The following is a 19,189-nucleotide window of genomic DNA, read 5'->3' as shown; positions in this document are numbered from 1 at the left end:
TACCTTTGTACAAGCAAAGTGTTATAGATGTACATGTTATATAAACTCACCAATGAAGAACCGACTTCATCCACAATAAGAATTTGCTGCTTTGGAAAGATGTCCCTTCTCCTCCCTAAAGGCAATGTCATCTCTTGTCAAGTAGAACTAAAAAGAAAAACAGATGCTTTTTCAGTTTCTAAAAAAATAATTGTTAATTTCTGGTCAAATATCAGTATAAAAATAATTTGTAATGTCATAATCTCTGAATTTATGAATTGCAGTATGTCAAATTTTGCAACAATGCAAAGAGAATTTTGAAAAACCATTTCATTTGTATAGAACAAAAGAAGCATTAAAGGCTGGGCGCGGTGGCTCACACCTGTAATCCCAACACTTTGGGAGGCCGAGGTGGGTGGATTACTTGAGGTCAGGAGTTGGAGACCAGCCTGGCCAACAAGGTGAAACTTCATCTCTACTAAAAATACAAAAATTAGCTGGGTGTGGTGGTGGGCACCTGTAATCCCAGCTATTCAGAAGGCTGAGGCTGGAGAATTGCTTGAATCTGGGAGGTGGTCCAAGATCATGCTCATGCTACTTCACTCCAGCCTGGGTGACGGAAAGAAAGAAAGAGAGAAAGAAAGAGAGAGAGAGAGAGAGAGAGAAAGAAAGAGAGAGAGAGAGAGAGAGAGAGATGCATTAAAATGATTGAGTTAGTATAATCTGGAAGCAAAGGGTGTAAGCTCTAGAGTTTGATTCCTAGTTCATATCTCAAGTCTATTAATCATTTTCAGCTTGTGTGATCTTGGGTAAGTTATACAAAATCTCTGAACTTCAGATTCTGTCCTATAAAATAGTACTTATTTTATGGGGCTGATGAAATGAGATGATGCTTATGAAACCCTCAGCACAGGGCTGGGCAGAGTAAGAGATCAACAAACAAAAGCTATTGAAGCCTCACAATTTGCTGTTAAGTATAAAATGCTGGCCAGGTGTGGTGGCTCACGCTTGTAATCTCAGCACTTTGGGAGGCCAAGGCGGGCAGATCTCTTGAGACCAGGAGTTCAAGACCAGCCTGGCCAATGTGGTGAAACCTTGTCTCTACTAAAAGTGTAAAAATTAGCCAGGTGTGGTGGTGCACACCTGTAGTTCCAGCTACTCAGGAGGCTGAGGCAGGAGAATCACTTGAACCCCTGGGGCAGAGGTTGTGGTGAGCTGAGATTGGGTCACTGCCCTCCAGCCTGGGTGAGAGAGTGAGACTCCGTCTTTAAAAAAAATAAAAATAAAATGCAGCCTACATTTTTATCAATGAACTTACATTATATATACTCTGTGTGTGTGTGTGTGTGTGTGTGTGTGTGTGTGTGTGTGTGTGTGTCGTTTTAGTACAAACATTTTTCTACAGTGCCTTTTGTTGACACAATCTGGCAACACTTACCGTTTCTTTAAGTCAGGAATGGGGCCCGCAGGCAGGCTGCCTCCACCACTTCCAGCTCCTCCTGCTTCCTCAGCCACTGGCTTTCTGGTTCTCTCCACTGCACCCCTGGGGCAGTGACACAATGCTTATCTGCCCTTGGTTAGGAAAATAATTAGGCAATCTGCTCCAGCGATACATTTCTGCTGATTTCGGGTTTTTCTTTCAGTGGTGAATGACAAAGAAATCCAATTAGCAAGGAATGCTTTAGTTTGTCAAGTTTAGTTCCACAAGGCTTCGCTCACTGATTTTGGCTGTTTTGCTTGTTGTCATGTTAAATGTTTCAGAGGCTTTATGGTTCGAAGACAGTCTAAGCCAGAAACTGAAACGGGTACAGTACTCTGATAAATCTCTTTTGTGAATTAGAGTGTGTCATCTTTTGTTCAATAGTAATTCCATCACACGTGCTGTAGTACTAAAACTATTGATAACAATAATAGAACATTTATTGAGTGCTTACTGTGTACCAGGCACTGTTTTAAGCATTTTACACATATTAACTCATTTAATCTTCCCTATACTATTATTATTCCCATTTTACACTAGTGAAAAATTCTGTAGTCTGTATCTTCTTACTTATTCTACATTATTAATTATTTTTATATTAATTTTTTTTTTCAGATGGAGTTTGCTCTTGTTGCCCAGGTTAGAGTGCAATGGTGTGATCTTGGCTCATGGCAACCTCTACCTCCCAGGTTCAAGCCATTCTCCTGCCTCAGCCTCCCGAGTAGCTTGGATTACAGGCATGTGCCACCAAGCCCAGCTAATTTTGTATTTTTTAAAGTAGGGATGGGGTTTTGCTATGTTGGTCAGGCTGGACTCAAACTCCTGACCTCAGGTGATCCGCCTGCCTTGGCCTCCCAAAGTGCTGGGATTACAGGCATGAGCCACCACACCTGGACTGTTATATTAATTTTTAGAGAATATTCCCAATGATCAATTTTCTCTAGTTCTCGGGATACAGATATTTTCCTGGAGATGGGAATGTTTAATAACCCCTCTGAGTTTGGAGGCTTATCTGGTGTAAGGTGAGACCCGTGGATTAAGGATGCTTTACGGGCCTCGGATGATACTGAAAGACAAGGTTATCTTTTACAAGGCTAAGGACAATGAACAGGGCTAGAGGTTAGGATGTTCTGCTCATGGGTTCTGTGGTGGGGGAGGTGGAGACAGGGCCTTGCTATGTCACCTAGGCTGGAGTGCAGTGGCACCATCACAGCTCACTGCAGCCTTGACTTCTTGGGCTAAAGCAATCCTCCCACTTTAGCCTCCTGAATAACTGGGACCGTAGGCACACACGCCTGGCTTTTTTTTTTTTTTGTATAGCTATGGGGTTTCCCTATGTTGCCCAGGCTGATTTCAAACTCCTGGGTTCAAGTGATCTTCCAAAGTGTTGAGATTACAGGTGTAAGCCACCATGCCTGGCCTGTGTATGGTTTTTGTTTTGTTTTTTGATTAAACATTTTTATTCATTTCCAAGCCAAAACTACGTGTGTATTTTTCAGGAATGGTTAAAGTTCAGGGATTGGGGATGGGGAGGGAGAATAGAGATGACCAGACTTCACCTTCAAATCCTCTGTGGGATGAGATAATGAGATAACAAAAGAAACCAACAAAGAAACCTAGGAGCCAGACCTCCCAAACCTCCACTGCTGGAAGAGACCAGCAGCAGACACCCTTCCTCAAGGGTCCCTTCCTCAGCCTCTTCCAGAGTCCTGGAGGCAGTTCCCTTCTGGATAACTTTTATTTGGAATACAGCCTGTTGTCAATAGAAGAGCCTTGGCCAGGCACGATGGCTCACACTTGTAATCCCAGCGCTTTGGGAGGCTGAGTTGGGCAGATCATTTGAGGTCAAGGAGTTCGAGACCAGCCTCGCCAACATGGTGAAACCCTGTCTCTACTAAAAATACAAAAAATTACCTGGGCATGGTGGCAGATGCCCGTATTCCCAGCTACTCTGGAGGCTGAGGCAGGAGAATCACTTGAACCCAGGAGGCGGAGGTTGCAGTGAGCTGAGATCGTGCCACTGCACTCCAGCCTGGGCAACAAGAGAGACTCTGTCTCAAAAAAAAAAAAAAAAAATCGTTATTTGGAATAAACCTTCATGTACTATCAGGTCATGCTGTCAGGGACACCTGGGGCTGAGTAGAATATTTTCTTCAATGGAGAATGAGACAAGTACACAGAGGAGGTCAGCCCTGGCTTCTTTAGTGGCCAAGGGACTTGTGTGTATCACAGGGTAGAGCAGCCTTCAGTGCTGGGTGGGAGCGCATGCTTGCAGAAGTGGGGTCTATGCTCTCCTGAGGGCTGCCTGCGATTCACTCAAGGAAGGAGGCCTTGACAGCGAAGATCCTGAAGGGACGCTCCTGTGCCATGAGGGGGTGATAGGAATCATCTTGCACCCTTTATGATGGGTGTGAGGAACAAGAGAGGATTAAATAGCTTTATCCCGAGGTTAGGGGAATGAAGCTGGAGGGCTGAATGAGGGATGAAATGAATCACGAAATGAAAAGCAGGAAGCATCTTCAAGGGCAGCGTTGCCCCAAACCTGTGCTTCGGGACCTTGCACCTGGTTAATATGGAATCTGCCCTGCAAGGTGCCTTTGGGCACGTACTCGAAGGTGTCCACGTCCACCGCAGCGAACACACCCCACAGCAGCCAAGGCCCTTATCAATGAGTCAGCAGGACGCTGGCGACCCGGAGGGCCCGCAGACGAGGGTGTCTGGGGAATCCCACCTTTGCGCGGGGAGGGGGTCTGTGAAGATTGACATCCAGACACGCCCCCTCTCCTTCACAGCGCCCCTCTCTGCACAGTCCTGTCCCAGAAGCAGAGACATCGGCTCGTGGCCACCTGTCAAGTCAGGCCCAGGCCGCGAGGGAGGGGAAAGGAGCCGCGGGAGGCGGCGCACGGGCTGTTCAGATACTGCCGCCGCCACTCCTTTAGACTCTGGACGTGCGGGGACTGGCTGGGCTTGGCCTCGCGTTATAAAAAGCGGCGGGGCCGGGCCGGCGAGACAGCCCAGGAGGCGGGTACCGGGCCTAGCGGACCCGCGCGGCGCCCCCACCTGTGGCTGCGCTCGGGGCGGGCTGTGCTTCCCGGGGCGGCGCCTGGTGGCAGCGGCCAGTGGCGAGATGGGCCGCTACTCGGGCAAGACGTGCCGGCTGCTCTTCATGCTGGTGCTCACCGTCGCCTTCTTCGTGGCGGAGCTGGTCTCCGGCTACCTGGGCAACTCCATCGCGCTGCTCTCCGACTCCTTCAACATGCTCTCCGACCTGATCTCGCTGTGCGTGGGCCTGAGCGCCAGCTACATCGCCCGGCGCCCCACTGGGGGCTTCCACGCCACCTACGGCTACGCCCGCGCGGAGGTGGTGGGCGCGCTGAGCAACGCCGTCTTCCTCACCGCGCTCTGCTTCACCATCTTCGTGGAGGCGGTGCTGCGCCTGGCCCGGCCCGAGCGCATCGATGACCCGGAGCTGGTGCTCATCGTCGGCGCCCTGGGGCTGTTGGTGAACGTGGTGGGGCTGCTTATCTTCCAGGACTGCGCCGCCTGGTTCTCGTGCTGCAGGCGGGGCCGCGGTCGCCGCCTGCAGAAGCGTCAGCAGCTGGCGGAGGACTGCGCTCCCGGTGCTTTCGGGGGACCCCAGGGCCCGGAGGACCCGCGGCGCGCATCGGCCCCGACAGCCCCCGGCTTCGACTCGGCCGTAACCCTTCGGGGGACCTCGGTGGAAAGAAAGCAGGAGAAGGGGGCGACCGTGTTCTCAAACGTAGCAGGTGCCTTTCGGTTGCATCCTCTGGACCGCTTGGCCCTTCCTTCCTCCTCCCACCTGGTCCCTTTCCCTTTCTTCTCACCCCACGCCCTCTTTTTCTTCGGCATGCTTTTTTTTTTTTTTTTTTTTTTTTTTTATTAAAAATTTTCTCTATCCTTTCTTTTTTCTCCTGGATCCTCGGGTAGCCCTAGTCTCTTTTCCCTTCCCCTATTCTCTCTATAAAAGTATTGATTTTCTTTGAAATCAGTCATTATTGGGCAACAGGCGGCACTCTCCAACCCCTCCTCCGCTCATTCGTTGGTATCTGAATTTTGTTTTTCGCCCTTTCTCCTTGCGCACCTGTTTGTCCTTTTGGGTGTTACGGGCTTGGGGGCTGCAGGTGGGCTCCCATTTGCCCTCTTTTTGTTTTAACTTGAAAGGATGTCTGAATGAAGTCCAAAGGTGTATCACAAGGCTATTTCAAGGCCAAATGTACTGTTCTGAGCTGTGTGTGCAGAGGAAGGGTCTCCCTTAAGCTAGTAGGAATTTGAAATAACAAAACTTTATTTTGAGTCCATTGGTTTTTTTTGTTTGTAGAACTTATACACAACACAAGGTTTCTTCTTTGAATGCAGGTGATTCCTTCAACCCCCAGAATGAGCCAGAAGAGATGATGAAAAAAGAGAAAAAGTCTGAAGCTCTGAATATCAGAGGTAGGATTGACTTTGGGCCTATTTGAAATCGGTTTCTATGACACATATGGACTGTGCTGTAAATTTCTCTTTGACTTTTAATAAGGTAAAGGTGTGTTTGAAAGTAGGCCAGTTACATGCATAGACTATGACCTGACTCTCTTTTGTAATCACTGCATTGATCCTGGGGAGAAGCTGGTTGCTAATGATTTATCTTAGCTCCACTTAGACCCATGCTAATACTGCCTGCTCCAGAACTGCACATATCAACCTTATTTACTACTTTACTTGGTTTTACTAGTCCATAGATATCGCTAACAAATAATGAAGCCTATTTTAATTGAATGTGCTTTTGATAAAGGTAGGAAAAGAGTAGGCGAGCTGCTATCCAAGGTTGTGCCCTATCTGGCATTGTTGAATGACCCTGTTGCATCAATTATTTCTGCCAGAAATCTGCCTTTGTGAAGGGACTGTTGGCTCACTAACACCTCCACTCCCAGGACCAAAGGGAGTGTTCTGGTGAGGCCCATGGCAGGCACCTAACTAGCATTCTTCTCATTATGCGGTCAATGTCAGAAGCACTGGACTAAGGTCAGCCCAGGGCTTTTTGAGATGTGTTTCTCGCTGGACACCATTGTATCCAACATCTCTCCTTTCCAACTTCTTTGGCGCAGATTTTGCTTCAGAGTAATTCCAGAAGGGGTTAATCCCCAATCTTGATTTTGAGAATTCCAACAAGGATTAAGCAACCCTCTACTTTCCTGTGGTTTGGGGAAAGCCTGTAAGTGCGGTTTAGATGGAAATAATATAATGAACAATTAATAATTCAGGAGATATTTTCACTTTGAGTGTCTCACATCTGTTTTAAAAAGTAATTTTCAGAATGAACCAATAGGGAAAATCCAGAAGATAACAACAATAACGTATGAGCCCTAAAAATTTCTGAATTAACCAAATTTAAATGCAACAGGGAAATTTGCTCTCCAAAAGAGCTTAGTAGTAAGCTTTTAAAAGAAAATCTGTAATAAAAAATCATCATCATTTATCTTCTTTTATATGGTTCAATTTAAAAATATATACATTGGGGCCAGGCTTGGTGGCTCACACCTATAATCCTAGCACTTTGGGAGGCTGAGGTGGGTGGGTCACCTGAGGTCAGGAGTTCAAGACCAGCCTGGCGAAACCCCATCTCTACTAAGAAGACAAAAACTAGCCAGGTGTGACTGGGGGGGTCCTGTAATCCCAGATCCTAGGGAGGCTGAGGCAGGAGAATTGCTTGAACCCGGGAGGCGGAGGTTGCAGTGAGCTGAGATCATGCCACTGCACTGCAGCCTGGGAGACTGAGTGAGACTCTGTTATATATATAATTGAGACAGAGTCTCACTCAGTCTCCCAGGTTGCAGTTCAGTGGAGCAATATATATACATACATATACGCATAAGTTTTAAGGTGGAGTTCACCATCAGAGACTTTAACTTTTCCAAACATGTTCTGTTACATATCCTCATTCTTTTTTTCTTCTTCTTTGAGATGGAGTCCCGCTCTGTCTCCCAGGCTGTAGTACAGTGGTGCAATCTCTGCTCACTGCAACCTCCACCTTCCAGGTTCAAGTGATTCTCATGCCTCAGTCTCCTGAGTAGATGGGATTAGAGGTGTGCACCACCACGCCTGGATGATTTTTGTATTTTTAGCAGAAACGAGATTTCACCATGTTGGCCAGGCTGGTCTTGAACTCCTGACCTCAGGCAATCTGCCTACCTTGGCCTCCCATAGCACTGGGATTACAGGCCTGAGCCACTGCACCCAGCCAAGTATCCTCATCCTTACATTACAATGTTGAGAAAAAGAATACGTAGGTGGAATGAAACAAAGAAGAATGAAGAGTAGGTCCTCATAGATATGGTGATCTTGTTTGAGAAACTTGTATGATCTTGACAAATTTTAGTCCAAAGCTATTGAAGTTTCTTGGTAGAAAAACGTCAGTAGTAGAATGCCTTGCTGTACCTGGCTGGGCCCTTGGTTTTCAGGTACAGGTATTGATCGACTTACGACCTATGCAACTTACGACCATTCGACTTTACGACCACAATCGCTAGCCGCGACTGCTCCGCGTCTGGCAGCGCAAACGTTGCCCAGCTGGGCGTACAACAGTGCGGTACCAGCTTCCGGCAGCACTACCATCTCCGCGTGCATATAGCCTACTCAACTTACGACCAAATTGTGTTACGACTGGTCTGTCGGAACCAATCGTGGTCGTAAGTCGAGCACTAGCTGTACTGACACCAGTGCATCTCTAGCTTCTGATAGATATGAATGGTGCAGTGGCTGAAAGACTGGGATTTGGCTTAAACTGCCTGAGTGTGAATCATGGCTCTGCCGCTTAAGAACCATGTGACTTTGGGCAAGTTATTAAACTCCTCTAAGCCTCCAATCCCCTCATCTTTAAAATGAGGATAATAACAGTACTCACCTTCTGGAATTGCTTTGAAATAAGTGAAATCTATAGAGTTTAGGTTTATAATAGGAAAACTGGCTGATGTTTTGATTGAGTACAGACTTTGTCCCTGGTACCATTCATGAATGAGTCAACGTGGTAATCACACAATCTTACTGAGTGCATACAATTGTTGTTCAGGTAGTGGGTGGAATTGCGAGGCTCAAACCCACAGTGCTTCCATGTTAGTTGAGATCATTCCTGCTGCTTTTGATGAGGACCTGTGCTGTGGCTGACCGGAGCCTTTCCATATTTCCCGCTAAGTGTGAGACTGGCCTCCCCTTTGGTGCTGTGTCCTTATCTTGGAGACATAATTCACGGAAAGATCATAGAATGCTAGACTTGGAAAGACCTTAGGGAAAATGGACTTCAAACTTTTACTTCACAGATGAGGAAGCAGGGTACAGAGTTTAATGACTCCCTCAAGTCACCCCAGCTCATAGAAAAGACAAGGCTAGAATCCTGGATGCTTACATCACATTTCTGGCCCTTTCCATGATCACACATTGCCTCTAGACTCCAGGGAGAGATGACTTGCTTCTCTAGTACACAGTCACTGAATGGTTATATTTCTAACATTTAAGCAACTGCTTTAGAAAGTAGGACTATGTCCCGCTCTCCAGATCTGCAGAGGAAATGGGGATCTCTGCAAACAAAAAAACGATTTCTTCATTTTCTTTACTGTTTCTCTTATTCCAATGGGAATAGGAAAATGAGTTTTTTGGGTTTTTTTTTTTTTTTTTTTTTTTTTGAGTGATGAAGTCTTGCTCTGTAGCCCAGGCTGGAGGGCAGTGGCATGATCTTGGCTCACTGCAACCTCCACCTCCCAGGTTTAAGTGATTCTTCTGCTTCAGCCTGCAGAGAAGCTGGGATTACAGGCATATGCCACCGTACCTGGCTAATTTTTTGTATTTTTGGTAGAGAAGAGGTTTCACCATGTTGGCCAGGCTGGTGTTGAACTCCCGACCTCAGGTAATCCCCCCATCTCAGCCTCCCAAATTATTAGGATCACAGGTGTGAGCCACTGTACCTGCCCAGAAAATGAATTCTAAGCAACACACTCTGTCTTCTACTGTAAAGTATGATAAAAACAATCCTCTTAATTCTTATCAATGTGCTTTGTAGTGGTTAGTTTTATTTAATAGGATCTAACATGATACATTAAAGATGTAACAATATGTCAGAAAGACAATTAGCTTTTTAAAGTTTGGTATAAACATAATAGACAAATAGCCATCTTGACATCCCTTGAAAAGAAATCCCCTTTGATGAGATGTTTCTTTGCAATTCTTGATTTTTCATCTCATCTTTTCATTACCATTTGCCCAGTACAGATGCACTATTTAGTCATTCAACAAATTCAACAGCACCGATGGCTTTCCTAAGTTCTGGGACACACCAAATTTCAACTTGTGTCCAATTGCCAGTTTATGTTACATGCCAGCTTTTGGGGGGTTTCGTTTTAATCTAAAGGCAGCCAAGTGAGGGCCAAGTACAGAGGTTTCCTGCCTTTGCAAAGCTACCTTGAGAGCATTATGACTAATCAGGTGATTGAGTTGTCTGCTAGGTGGTGATCTTTGTGTGTCTCAGGTAATGCTGCCAGATTTATCTTTCTGAATCATAGATGTGATCACATCAGAGTCTGATCAAAGCCTTTACTTCATCCAGGATATAGTCTCACACTGCTGACATTCAAGAGCTTGCTGTTTTGGTGCCAATATTCCTTTCTAGACGTTTCTGCCCTTCCCTTCACTCCTTCATGGCCTCACCTCCACCACCAGCTCTTTACTCTCTCTCTGTATACCCACCAACATTTAATGTACAACTGTAGAGAGGTGAGAAGCACTTAGACCCCGTGGTCAGGCAGATCTGGTTTGAGTTCGGCCTCTCTCTTTTCCTAGCAAGGTGACCTGGGGCAAGGAACTTAATCTCCTTGAGGTTCAGTCCCCTCATCTATACAATGGAAATAATAAGACCAACATCACCGTGTTGTGCTGATCACATGGGTGGTTAGAACAGCACAGAGGACCCACTCAACTAATGGTGCCTGTTATCATCGTCACCACCTCTAGGTCATTCTCAGAGGGTTTTCAGACATTTTAAAACATGCTCTTCAGAACTAGCCTCTAAGGGAAGTGAGGCAGTTACTATTACTACCCCATTTCACAGATGAGAATCTTGCTCCTCAGAGAGGTTGACTTCAATAAGGTCCATGGCTCATAGCAGCAGCGTCAGGGTCTGTGAGTCTAAATTTAGCGATCAGCCCAAATGTTGCCCCACAAGCACGTCTCCATCTGCAGTTTCCCATGAGGCTCCTGCGAGGTGTTCCTGTCTGCAATGCCTTCTCCTCTGGTTGCCTGTTGAAGTCTGCCTCCTCTCCAGAGTCCTGCCTAAATTACCTACCTCTCAACAAGACTTTCCTGAGATTTCTCATCACAGGAGACTCTTTTCCTCCCCAAGGAAGTTATCAATGTCTTTATTTCAGCATCTTCTACTTTGAGACGCTGAGGCAAGAGGATTACTTGATGCTGGGAGCTTGACACCAGCCTGGGCAAAAGAGCAAACCCCTGTCCCTGTTAAAAAAAAAAAAAAAAAGTAAAAAAATTAAAATTTTTTTTTAAAAAGTAAAAAAATTAGCTGGTGCAGTGGCACACACCTGTAGTCCTAACTACTTGGGAGACTGAGGTGGGAGAATCATTTGAGCCCTGGAGTTTGAAGTTAGAGTGAGCTATGATTATGCCACTGTACTCCAGCCTGGGTGACAGAGGGAAACCCCATCTCTCTCCTCTCTCTCTCTCTCTCTCTCTCTCTCTCTCTCTCTCTCTCGGTCTCTTTCTCTCATACACACACACATGCACACAGAATTTTGCCACTGCACTGTAGTTAATGATCATAACCATGCCTTCTTCCTCTTTGCATGGGCGGTGAGAAGATACATTGCATTATGAAATCTCAGGAACTGAGTGAGATGCTGGTTTAAACAGTTTTTCAGACTGAAGGCCATGACAATTTGGGCCCTAGAATTAGTTTAGTAGAAAATTAATTATAATAGAATGAAATAGAATAGGTAATAGTAGGAAATCATATATAAGGGGGAGTTTTGCTTTCCCACAAATCATTTGTTTCAATTTGTATCTATGTCTATGCTAGGATGCAAAACATAATTCTTACTGTGGATTATGGGAAAAATGAGTTTGAAAGTTACTATTTTTATGTAATTCTTGGGGACTAATAGTGGGATTTCTCAGAAGGAAATGCTGAATTTGGAGTTTAGAACTTACACGAGGCAGGATGCACAGTAGATCCCTGGACCGGCTACCCGGATTGATAATCCCAGTTAACACTGTTTAGTTGTGTGATTTTGGACAAGTTACTTAGGTATTCTGTGCCTCCGTTTCCTCATTTGGAAAATGAAGAGAGTGCCAACCAGAAATACTCAGAAGGGTCTGATTCCAATTTTCAAGAGTTTATTCAAGTGAAAACCTGGGAATGGCCATTCCAGGGTTCATCATTCCAGAGAAATGGGGATAGGGTTCCAAAGTTAAAAGCTAAATTCTTGCTTATATAAGGAGAAGAACAAGAAATTTAACAGAGTTGTAACATTTTCTATACAAGAGTGGTTTACAAGTCAGAAAAATTAATTAGTTAGAATTTATTTTCCATGTGGCTTGTTCTCTTTATAGCTGTTTTTCATTTCCTTTCCAACTTAAAAGAGTGTATTTAACATTCCATATTAAAGGACTGTGATAGCCGTGATGTCATGTATGAGAAGGTAAGAGGGAGAATGAAAATCAACAATAAGTGAAAAGGGGGTCTTCCCTGGGGCTCTTTGCCATTCACAACATTTTACAGAGCAATGCAGGTAAGGAAAAAGATTTAATTCAGACATGCAAAAGCTTACAGCTGCCTGTCACGTAGCTCAGGCCCTGTAATTCACATTCCTTGAAGGCTCAAAATACTTTAGAGTTCCAACGGCTTAGATTTTGCATTACTTATTTTCACCTTACAGTCCTAATGAGGACTTAATGTGTAAATATATGTAACATGCTTACAGCAATGCCTGGAGCATGTGTGTTTGTTAGCATAATAATAACAATGGTTGTTACTATTAAAGACAAGAGTTACTGTATGTCATGGGAGTTATGATGATCAACCAGAAGCTCCTGTTTTATTGAATGCCTACATTGCTATTACGGCATTATGGCATTGCTATTACGGAGGAAATGGATCTAACATGGATGAGACAATCAGAATAACAGACTGTGTCAGGCAGTAAAAATGACATCACTTGTGCACAGGAAATATTAGGCTTTCATATATATATATATTTTTCTCTTTTTTTTCCCCTTATCTCAAAAGATATAAAGGCTTTCATATTTTTATGGTAACGTTTTGTACTGTCCTGAAGAAATTTAAAGCTTGGATCTTTAACTCCTTATAGAAGAACAAAGTACATAGAACATTTCTTGGGAAAATTTTGTTTCCCTCCTGTGGTTCAGTACAGGGATTGGGAAGTTAAAAGCTCCTTTGGGTGTCAGATGTTATGAGAAAGAGGCACAGCATTAGAAAATGGGAATGTTAATGTATATATTGAATCAGGATCTCATAAGTAAACACTCAGCCAAAAGGAAATATGGGAATTCTTTTTATTCCTATATTTTTTGGGAAAAATTTGAGTCAATTGCTTCAAATTACATTTAGTGTTCACAGAATGCCATTTTCTCTATGATGTTATTTAGAATTGCGGAGGTGTTGCCAAGAGGAGGAATTAGCCCAATTAAAGCACCTTCCAAATGAGACTGTCTTAGCTGTGAGTTGTGAATCTTAGCCATGAGTAAGTTGTTAGTAATTTGGATTATTATTCATTCTGCTGCATAAGTCTGTGGAATACACAGAGAGACAAAGCAGACCCCTCTTAATATACGTGCTTTCTCCTAGAGCAGTGCTTTGGAAACTTGTGTGTGTGCATTCCAATCACCTGGGCATCTTTTTAAAATGCAGGTTCAGATTCTACAGATCTGAGGTGGGGCCTGAGAATCGGCATTCCTAACAAGTTCCTAGGTGATGCTGATGCTGCTGGTTTGCAAGCTATACTTTGAATTGCAATATTCTAATGTTGCTTTCTGTAAAAACAAACAAACCAACCCCACAAAAACCAAAACCCAAAACTCTGTGTTTTATGATTTTTCCGACCAAATTTTCACCTAATTTACTTACTAATCCCAGTTTAATCTTGCCTAACAATTGGGTACTCAAATCTTTGCTGAGGAATGCATAGGTTCTATATTATAGTCAGTATCTTTAGAAACAATTCCCTAATTAAAGGCACCTACAATTTTTAGTATTATCTGTAGAATTTTAATTTTATTTTGTTATAAATGGCTCTTTCTGCAATGAAAATGTTTCTGGAGTCCCTGTTCTTGGGCACCTCTTAAACGAAATGCTGTTTAAATGACCACAGGCTAAATAAAAAGTAGGTAAATGCTTACAGGGAAAAAGGAAGGAGGATCAAGGTAGAAAAGAGACAAATTTTTTTAAACACTCTTTAATATAACTTGTTCACAATCCCCTTAAAAATGTTTAAAACAATGTAAAGCACAGATACTTGTCATAAAGAAAAAGAAATCATTTGCACAGCCTCTGTTTTCTAGCTTGGTGCCCTTTGATGGGTGGTGGGTGGTAGTGGTGTGGCCCTGTGAGACGGCGCAGTCACTCTTCCTGCAGGCGGAGGCAAATCTGGAATCCATGTAAGCTGTTGCTCTTCCAAGGTACTCTGAATCCTGAGATGGTGACCTGGGGTTTTGTTTCCCAAGAAGTAGTTGCCATTATTTTGATTCATCCTACTGTTCTAACCAAAACCAAAACCAGAAAACCCCAAATGGTAACAGGTATTCATATACTTGGAAATCCAAGTCAGTGAGTGTCACATGGCTTCCAGATTTGCCTCTGTGCTGCAGTAGTCTTTCTTTCTTCCTGGCAGGTGTACTTTTGCATGTGATGGGAGATGCCCTGGGGTCCGTGGTTGTGGTCATCACAGCCATCATATTCTATGTGCTTCCCCTGAGGAGTGAGGACCCGTGTAACTGGCAGTGTTACATTGATCCCAGCCTGACTGTCCTCATGGTCATCATCATTTTGTCATCTGCCTTCCCGCTCATCAAGGAGACCGGTGCCATTCTGCTGCAGATGGTCCCCAAAGGAGTCAACATGGAAGAGCTGAGTAAGTAGACTGAATTGTGATCCAGAACCACGCTCAATTTAATGTTATCAGGCCAAAGGACGAAGATTATTTAAGAGCAGTGCTGCTTCATGTATTCTGAAACATCTTAAATCACCAGGCGGTAGAGACATCCATCATATGTTTTATAGCCTATTAAGATGACTCAGCTCCAAGTACCAAAGGTCCTTTGCAACTGTGATTCTCTGACTCAACTGTAAATTTTTAAGAATGCAGTGCCTGGATAATACCTATTTCTGGGCTATTTACTTTCATGTCAAAGATTTATTTTAATTCAAATAAGGCCATTTCTGCCAAGTACTCTATTTTATTCTCCTTATTCTAAAAGCACAATCATTCATATTCTAGACCCTGCTTTCTAGTTAATGTGGACATGCAAGTCCCTGTGTCTCTCACAACACTGCCTAGTGCTTCAGGCAGAGCAGGCATGGGAGAGGGAAGGAGACAGAGGAACAGACATAGAGCATTGCCTTTGCCTTCCCAGGAGCTAGTTCGTTTCCCCATTGAGGGAATAAGATAAACATATACAAAGAAATTTGTGATATATACTGGCTACGTTTTTCATAAAGTAATACATTTAAAAACAGTTATTTTTAAAAATAGAGGGCTAGTTGCTTGCAGTCTCACCACTTTGGGAGGCTGAAGTGGAAGGATTGCGTGAGGCCAGGAGTTCAAGAGCAGCGTGGGCAACACAGTGAGACCTCATTTTTACAAAAATAAAAATATCAGTTTTATAAATAAATAGAAAAGTAAAGGTTATAGGGCGTGGCTGTGGTCCCAGCTACTCGGTAGTCTGAGATGAGAGGATCACTGGAGCCCAGGAGTGTGAGGCGACAGTGAGCCATAAACATGCCACTGTACTCCAGCCTGGGAGACAGGACAGTCTCTACAAAAACAAAAAACCCCACAGCTTAGTAATAACAATAGCGCTATTTTCATAGCATTTATTGCATGCTAGGAAGGTAAGTGTTCTAAGTGCTTTATGTATAATAATGCATTTTCGTCCTTAAAATAATACGAAAGGCACTATTATCATTTCTATTACACAGTTAAGGAAACTGAGGCACAGAGAGGTTAGGTAATTGTTTAAAATCATGCAGTTAGTAAATGTCTAAACTAGGATTCAGACTAGCTGACTGCAGAGCCTTTGCTCAAATCTGTATTGAATACCATCTCTCTAAATACGTATTCATTTTGGAAAGTATAGAAAATACAGAGGAGCCTAAATAAGAAAGTAGAAATCTCTCTTAATTTGACAGTGGAAATTACCATTGTTAATATTTTTCTATATGCAGTGTAAAAAGAAAGATCCTGCCATACACACAGTTTTTTTTTTTTTTTTTTTTTTTTTGAGACGGAGTTTCACTCTTGTCACCCAGGCTGGAGTGCAATGGTGCGATCTCGGCTCACCGCAACCTCCGCCTCCTGGGTTCTGGCAATTCTCCTGCCTCAGCCTCCTGAGTAGCTGGGATTACAGGCACGCGCCACCATGCCCAGCTAATGTTTTGTATTTTTAGTAGAGACGGGGTTTCACCATGTTGACCAGGATGGTCTCGATCTCTTGACCTCGTGATCCACCCGCCTCGGCCTCCCAAAGTGCTGGGATTACAGGCTTGAGCCACCGCGCCCGGCCCCATATACACAGTTTAGCAATTTGCTTCTTCACTTAAAAATACCTTATGTACATTTTCTCATATCCTTAAATATGCAACTTACTTTTAAACAACTGTATCCTATTCCATTACATAATTGTTTTAACTATTTCCTTGTTGGGTCCATCTTTTTCATGAATACAAAGAGCATTGTCCAAACCATTCTTGTACATAAATATTTGGTTATTTCTTTTAGGTTAAACTCTTTGTAGTAGAATTGCTAGTAAAGGTTTTTTTTTTTTTTTTTTATCCATGTTGCCAAATCATCCCTTTTAAGAAAAGGCAGACCAGGCACGGTGGCTCACACCTGTAATCCCAGCACTTTGAGAGGCCGAGGTGGGCAGATCACAAGGTCAGGAGTTCGAGACCAGCCTGACCAACATGGTGAAAACCCGTCTCTCCTAAAATACAAAACTTAGCCAGGTGTGGTGGCATGTGCCTGTAATCCCAGCTACTCAGGAGGCTGAGGCAGGAGAATCGCTTGAAACTGGGAGGTGGAGGTTGTGGTGAGCTGAGACCATGCCACTGCACTCCAGCCTGGGGGTCAGAGCAAGACTTCATCTAAAAAAAACAAAAAGCATTGCACTATATATGACTATGAGAAGTTCGTTCAAGTGTCCATTCCCTTGTATACTCAGCAACCCTGGGGACTTTTTTCTTGTCTTTAGACTTCTTTTCTTAAATGACTTTGTATGGGCTAACGAAGTGTGAAGAAAGGTTAAGGGCAAATGTACCCACAGAGGTACAACTATTTTGTTCTTCCTGCTGTTATTAATAAGTATGCAGCCATTTTGGTGAGAATACTTAAAGGAACCATATCCCTCCTGTAGTTCCTTGTCTCAAATGCGGCTTTTGTTTGCTCTTCTCTGTTATAGTGAGTAAACTCTCTGCTGTGCCTGGAATTAGCAGTGTACATGAAGTACACATCTGGGAACTTGTAAGTGGAAAGATTATTGCCACCCTGCATATCAAGTATCCTAAGGACAGGGGATATCAAGATGCTAGCACTAAAATTCGAGAAATCTTCCACAGTGCGGGAATCCACAATGTCACCATCCAGTTTGAAAATGTGGACTTGAAGGAACCCCTGGAGCAGAAGGACGCACTGTGGCTGTGCAACTCACCCTGCGTCTCCAAGGGCTGTGCGAAGCAGCTGTGTTGTCCCCCTGGGGCACTGCCTCTGGCCCATGTGAATGGCTGTGCTGAGCACAATGGCGGGCCCTCTCTAGACACATACGGAAGTGACGGCCTCTGTAGAAGAGACACAATGGAAGTGGCTATTGAAGTGTCTTTGGACAGCTGTCTGAGTGACCACAGACAAACTCTTAACAAAACTCAGGAGGACCAATGTCATGTCAACAGCACGCACTTTTAATCTGGTACCCACATAATCAGACTGTATAGACAAGGCACTTTGGAACCACCAGCGTGGCTCATAAGAAAAGCTTTGTGGGTTGTAGGCTCAGACCAGACTTGCAGTGTGCATGCTCTGTGTTCACTAGGGGTTGGCTGTTTGGAATTTTAGTTAAACATGTCTGTGAATTTTATGTAACTGGTAACCCCTTTCTATTCCCCTGGGCATCTCATGCTGCTCTTTGACTGTTTCAGCTTGAACATGCGTTTTTCTAAAGCAGACTGCACTAGTGTATATATCAGGGATATTCAAGACTGGGCCTGGGACTCAGTAACTGCGGATACAGTGTTCAAAGGAGTTCTTGTTTCTAAACTGATTAGAACTTCTAGCTGATGCTCAGGTGAGATCATAGCTTGAATACATTGAAAAAATTAAAGGACCACAATAGCTGTATTTTCCCCATTCCCCTTAATGATCATAAAAGAGGCAAGTTAGGTATTTCTGGCACTAAAGAAATATCTTTTTCCTTTGATTCATTTTTGAATAAATATAAAATGAATAATTCTTAAGGTAGAAAATATTCTCAGAACATTCTGTAGGAGGTAAAGGTTAGTAGGGTTTTTTTGGTCCATCTCTACATTTTGTGAGGTGAGAGAAAACTAGTGTTTACTTTCTGCTGTGAACTGAACTGCAGCTATAGGATGTTTCAAATGTTTAAATATATAATACATCTTCACGTGGAAGTGAGGGGCTATTTCAGCTTCCTCAAGTATGATACAGATACTCATATGCTGTCTTTCAGAGTCAGCACAGTTGGGGCTGTTTTCATTTAGTGCTTTCATAATGATTTACTTATTTTTCCAAATTTCCTTTGACTTTTCTTTCATATGATCTCATTGATCTATGCAGCATTTACCAGAAAAGAGTATTCCTGGGATAGCAGAATGCATAACATTGAGTATTAATTCTTGTCAAATAAATAAGCTAGACTGCCTTCTCCTTAATCAGACATATTTTAAAGTATTTATTATAGTTGTCAACTAGTGACTCAATGGAAAAGTTGATGTCCAAAGGAGAAGTGAGAATTAGCTTACTTGCTGCCTTTAATGTGCTTTTGAGGAACTTAAAATTTTCTTTTATGTCTCTGATCCATATTACCAAGTTCAAATAAAATTTTTATAATTGGATTCAGACCCATAACCAAACTATACCGGTAGTAGAGAAGCATCGGTCATATATTTAACACATTGTTCAGATATCAGTATTTAAATCGGAAGTCTCACAGGTATGAGAAAATGGGAGGTGCCTCACTAGACAACTAGTATTGTCTTCAGTAGATTGCAAGATTGTCTGAAAATCACCATCTCTTAGTGTATAAAGTCCTGTTTAGAATCTGCACAGGATTTATCAGAGGTGCTGGGTTGATAATGAAGACAGCATCCATGATTTTTCAGAACAAACATCGTATTTAAACAATTTATCTTAGTCCTAAATTTGAAGGCTGAAATAAATAAACAGCTATGATCAGTAGGATAGAATATTTTTGTAGAAACAGGGT

General features: G+C 43.3%; 1 protein-coding gene across 2 annotated transcripts in view; it reads left to right on the top strand.

Annotated features, from left to right (window-relative positions):
- The window catches only part of SLC30A10 (solute carrier family 30 member 10), a 43,155-nt gene extending 24,337 nt beyond the window's left edge, over positions 1 to 18,818 (top strand). The window contains exons 1-4 of one of the 2 annotated variants that reach the window (XM_032289266.1): positions 3,474 to 5,226; positions 5,837 to 5,914; positions 14,368 to 14,607; positions 17,153 to 18,818. In XM_032289266.1, coding sequence (XP_032145157.1) covers positions 4,032 to 5,226; positions 5,837 to 5,914; positions 14,368 to 14,607; positions 17,153 to 17,652 — 2,013 coding nt within the window. In that variant the 5' untranslated portion in view covers positions 3,474 to 4,031 and the 3' untranslated portion in view covers positions 17,653 to 18,818. Of the gene's footprint in view, positions 1 to 3,473; positions 5,227 to 5,836; positions 5,915 to 14,367; positions 14,608 to 17,152 lie in introns of those variants that run through there. The other variant, XM_032289267.1, reaches the window with a different exon arrangement.
- The last annotated feature ends 371 nt before the right edge of the window (positions 18,819 to 19,189 follow it).

Source organism: Sapajus apella, unplaced genomic scaffold (assembly GCF_009761245.1).
Source record: "Sapajus apella isolate SASKATOON/1434 unplaced genomic scaffold, GSC_monkey_1.0 scaffold22, whole genome shotgun sequence".
NCBI lineage: Eukaryota > Metazoa > Chordata > Mammalia > Primates > Cebidae > Sapajus > Sapajus apella.
This window is presented reverse-complemented; position numbering and strand designations above follow the sequence as displayed.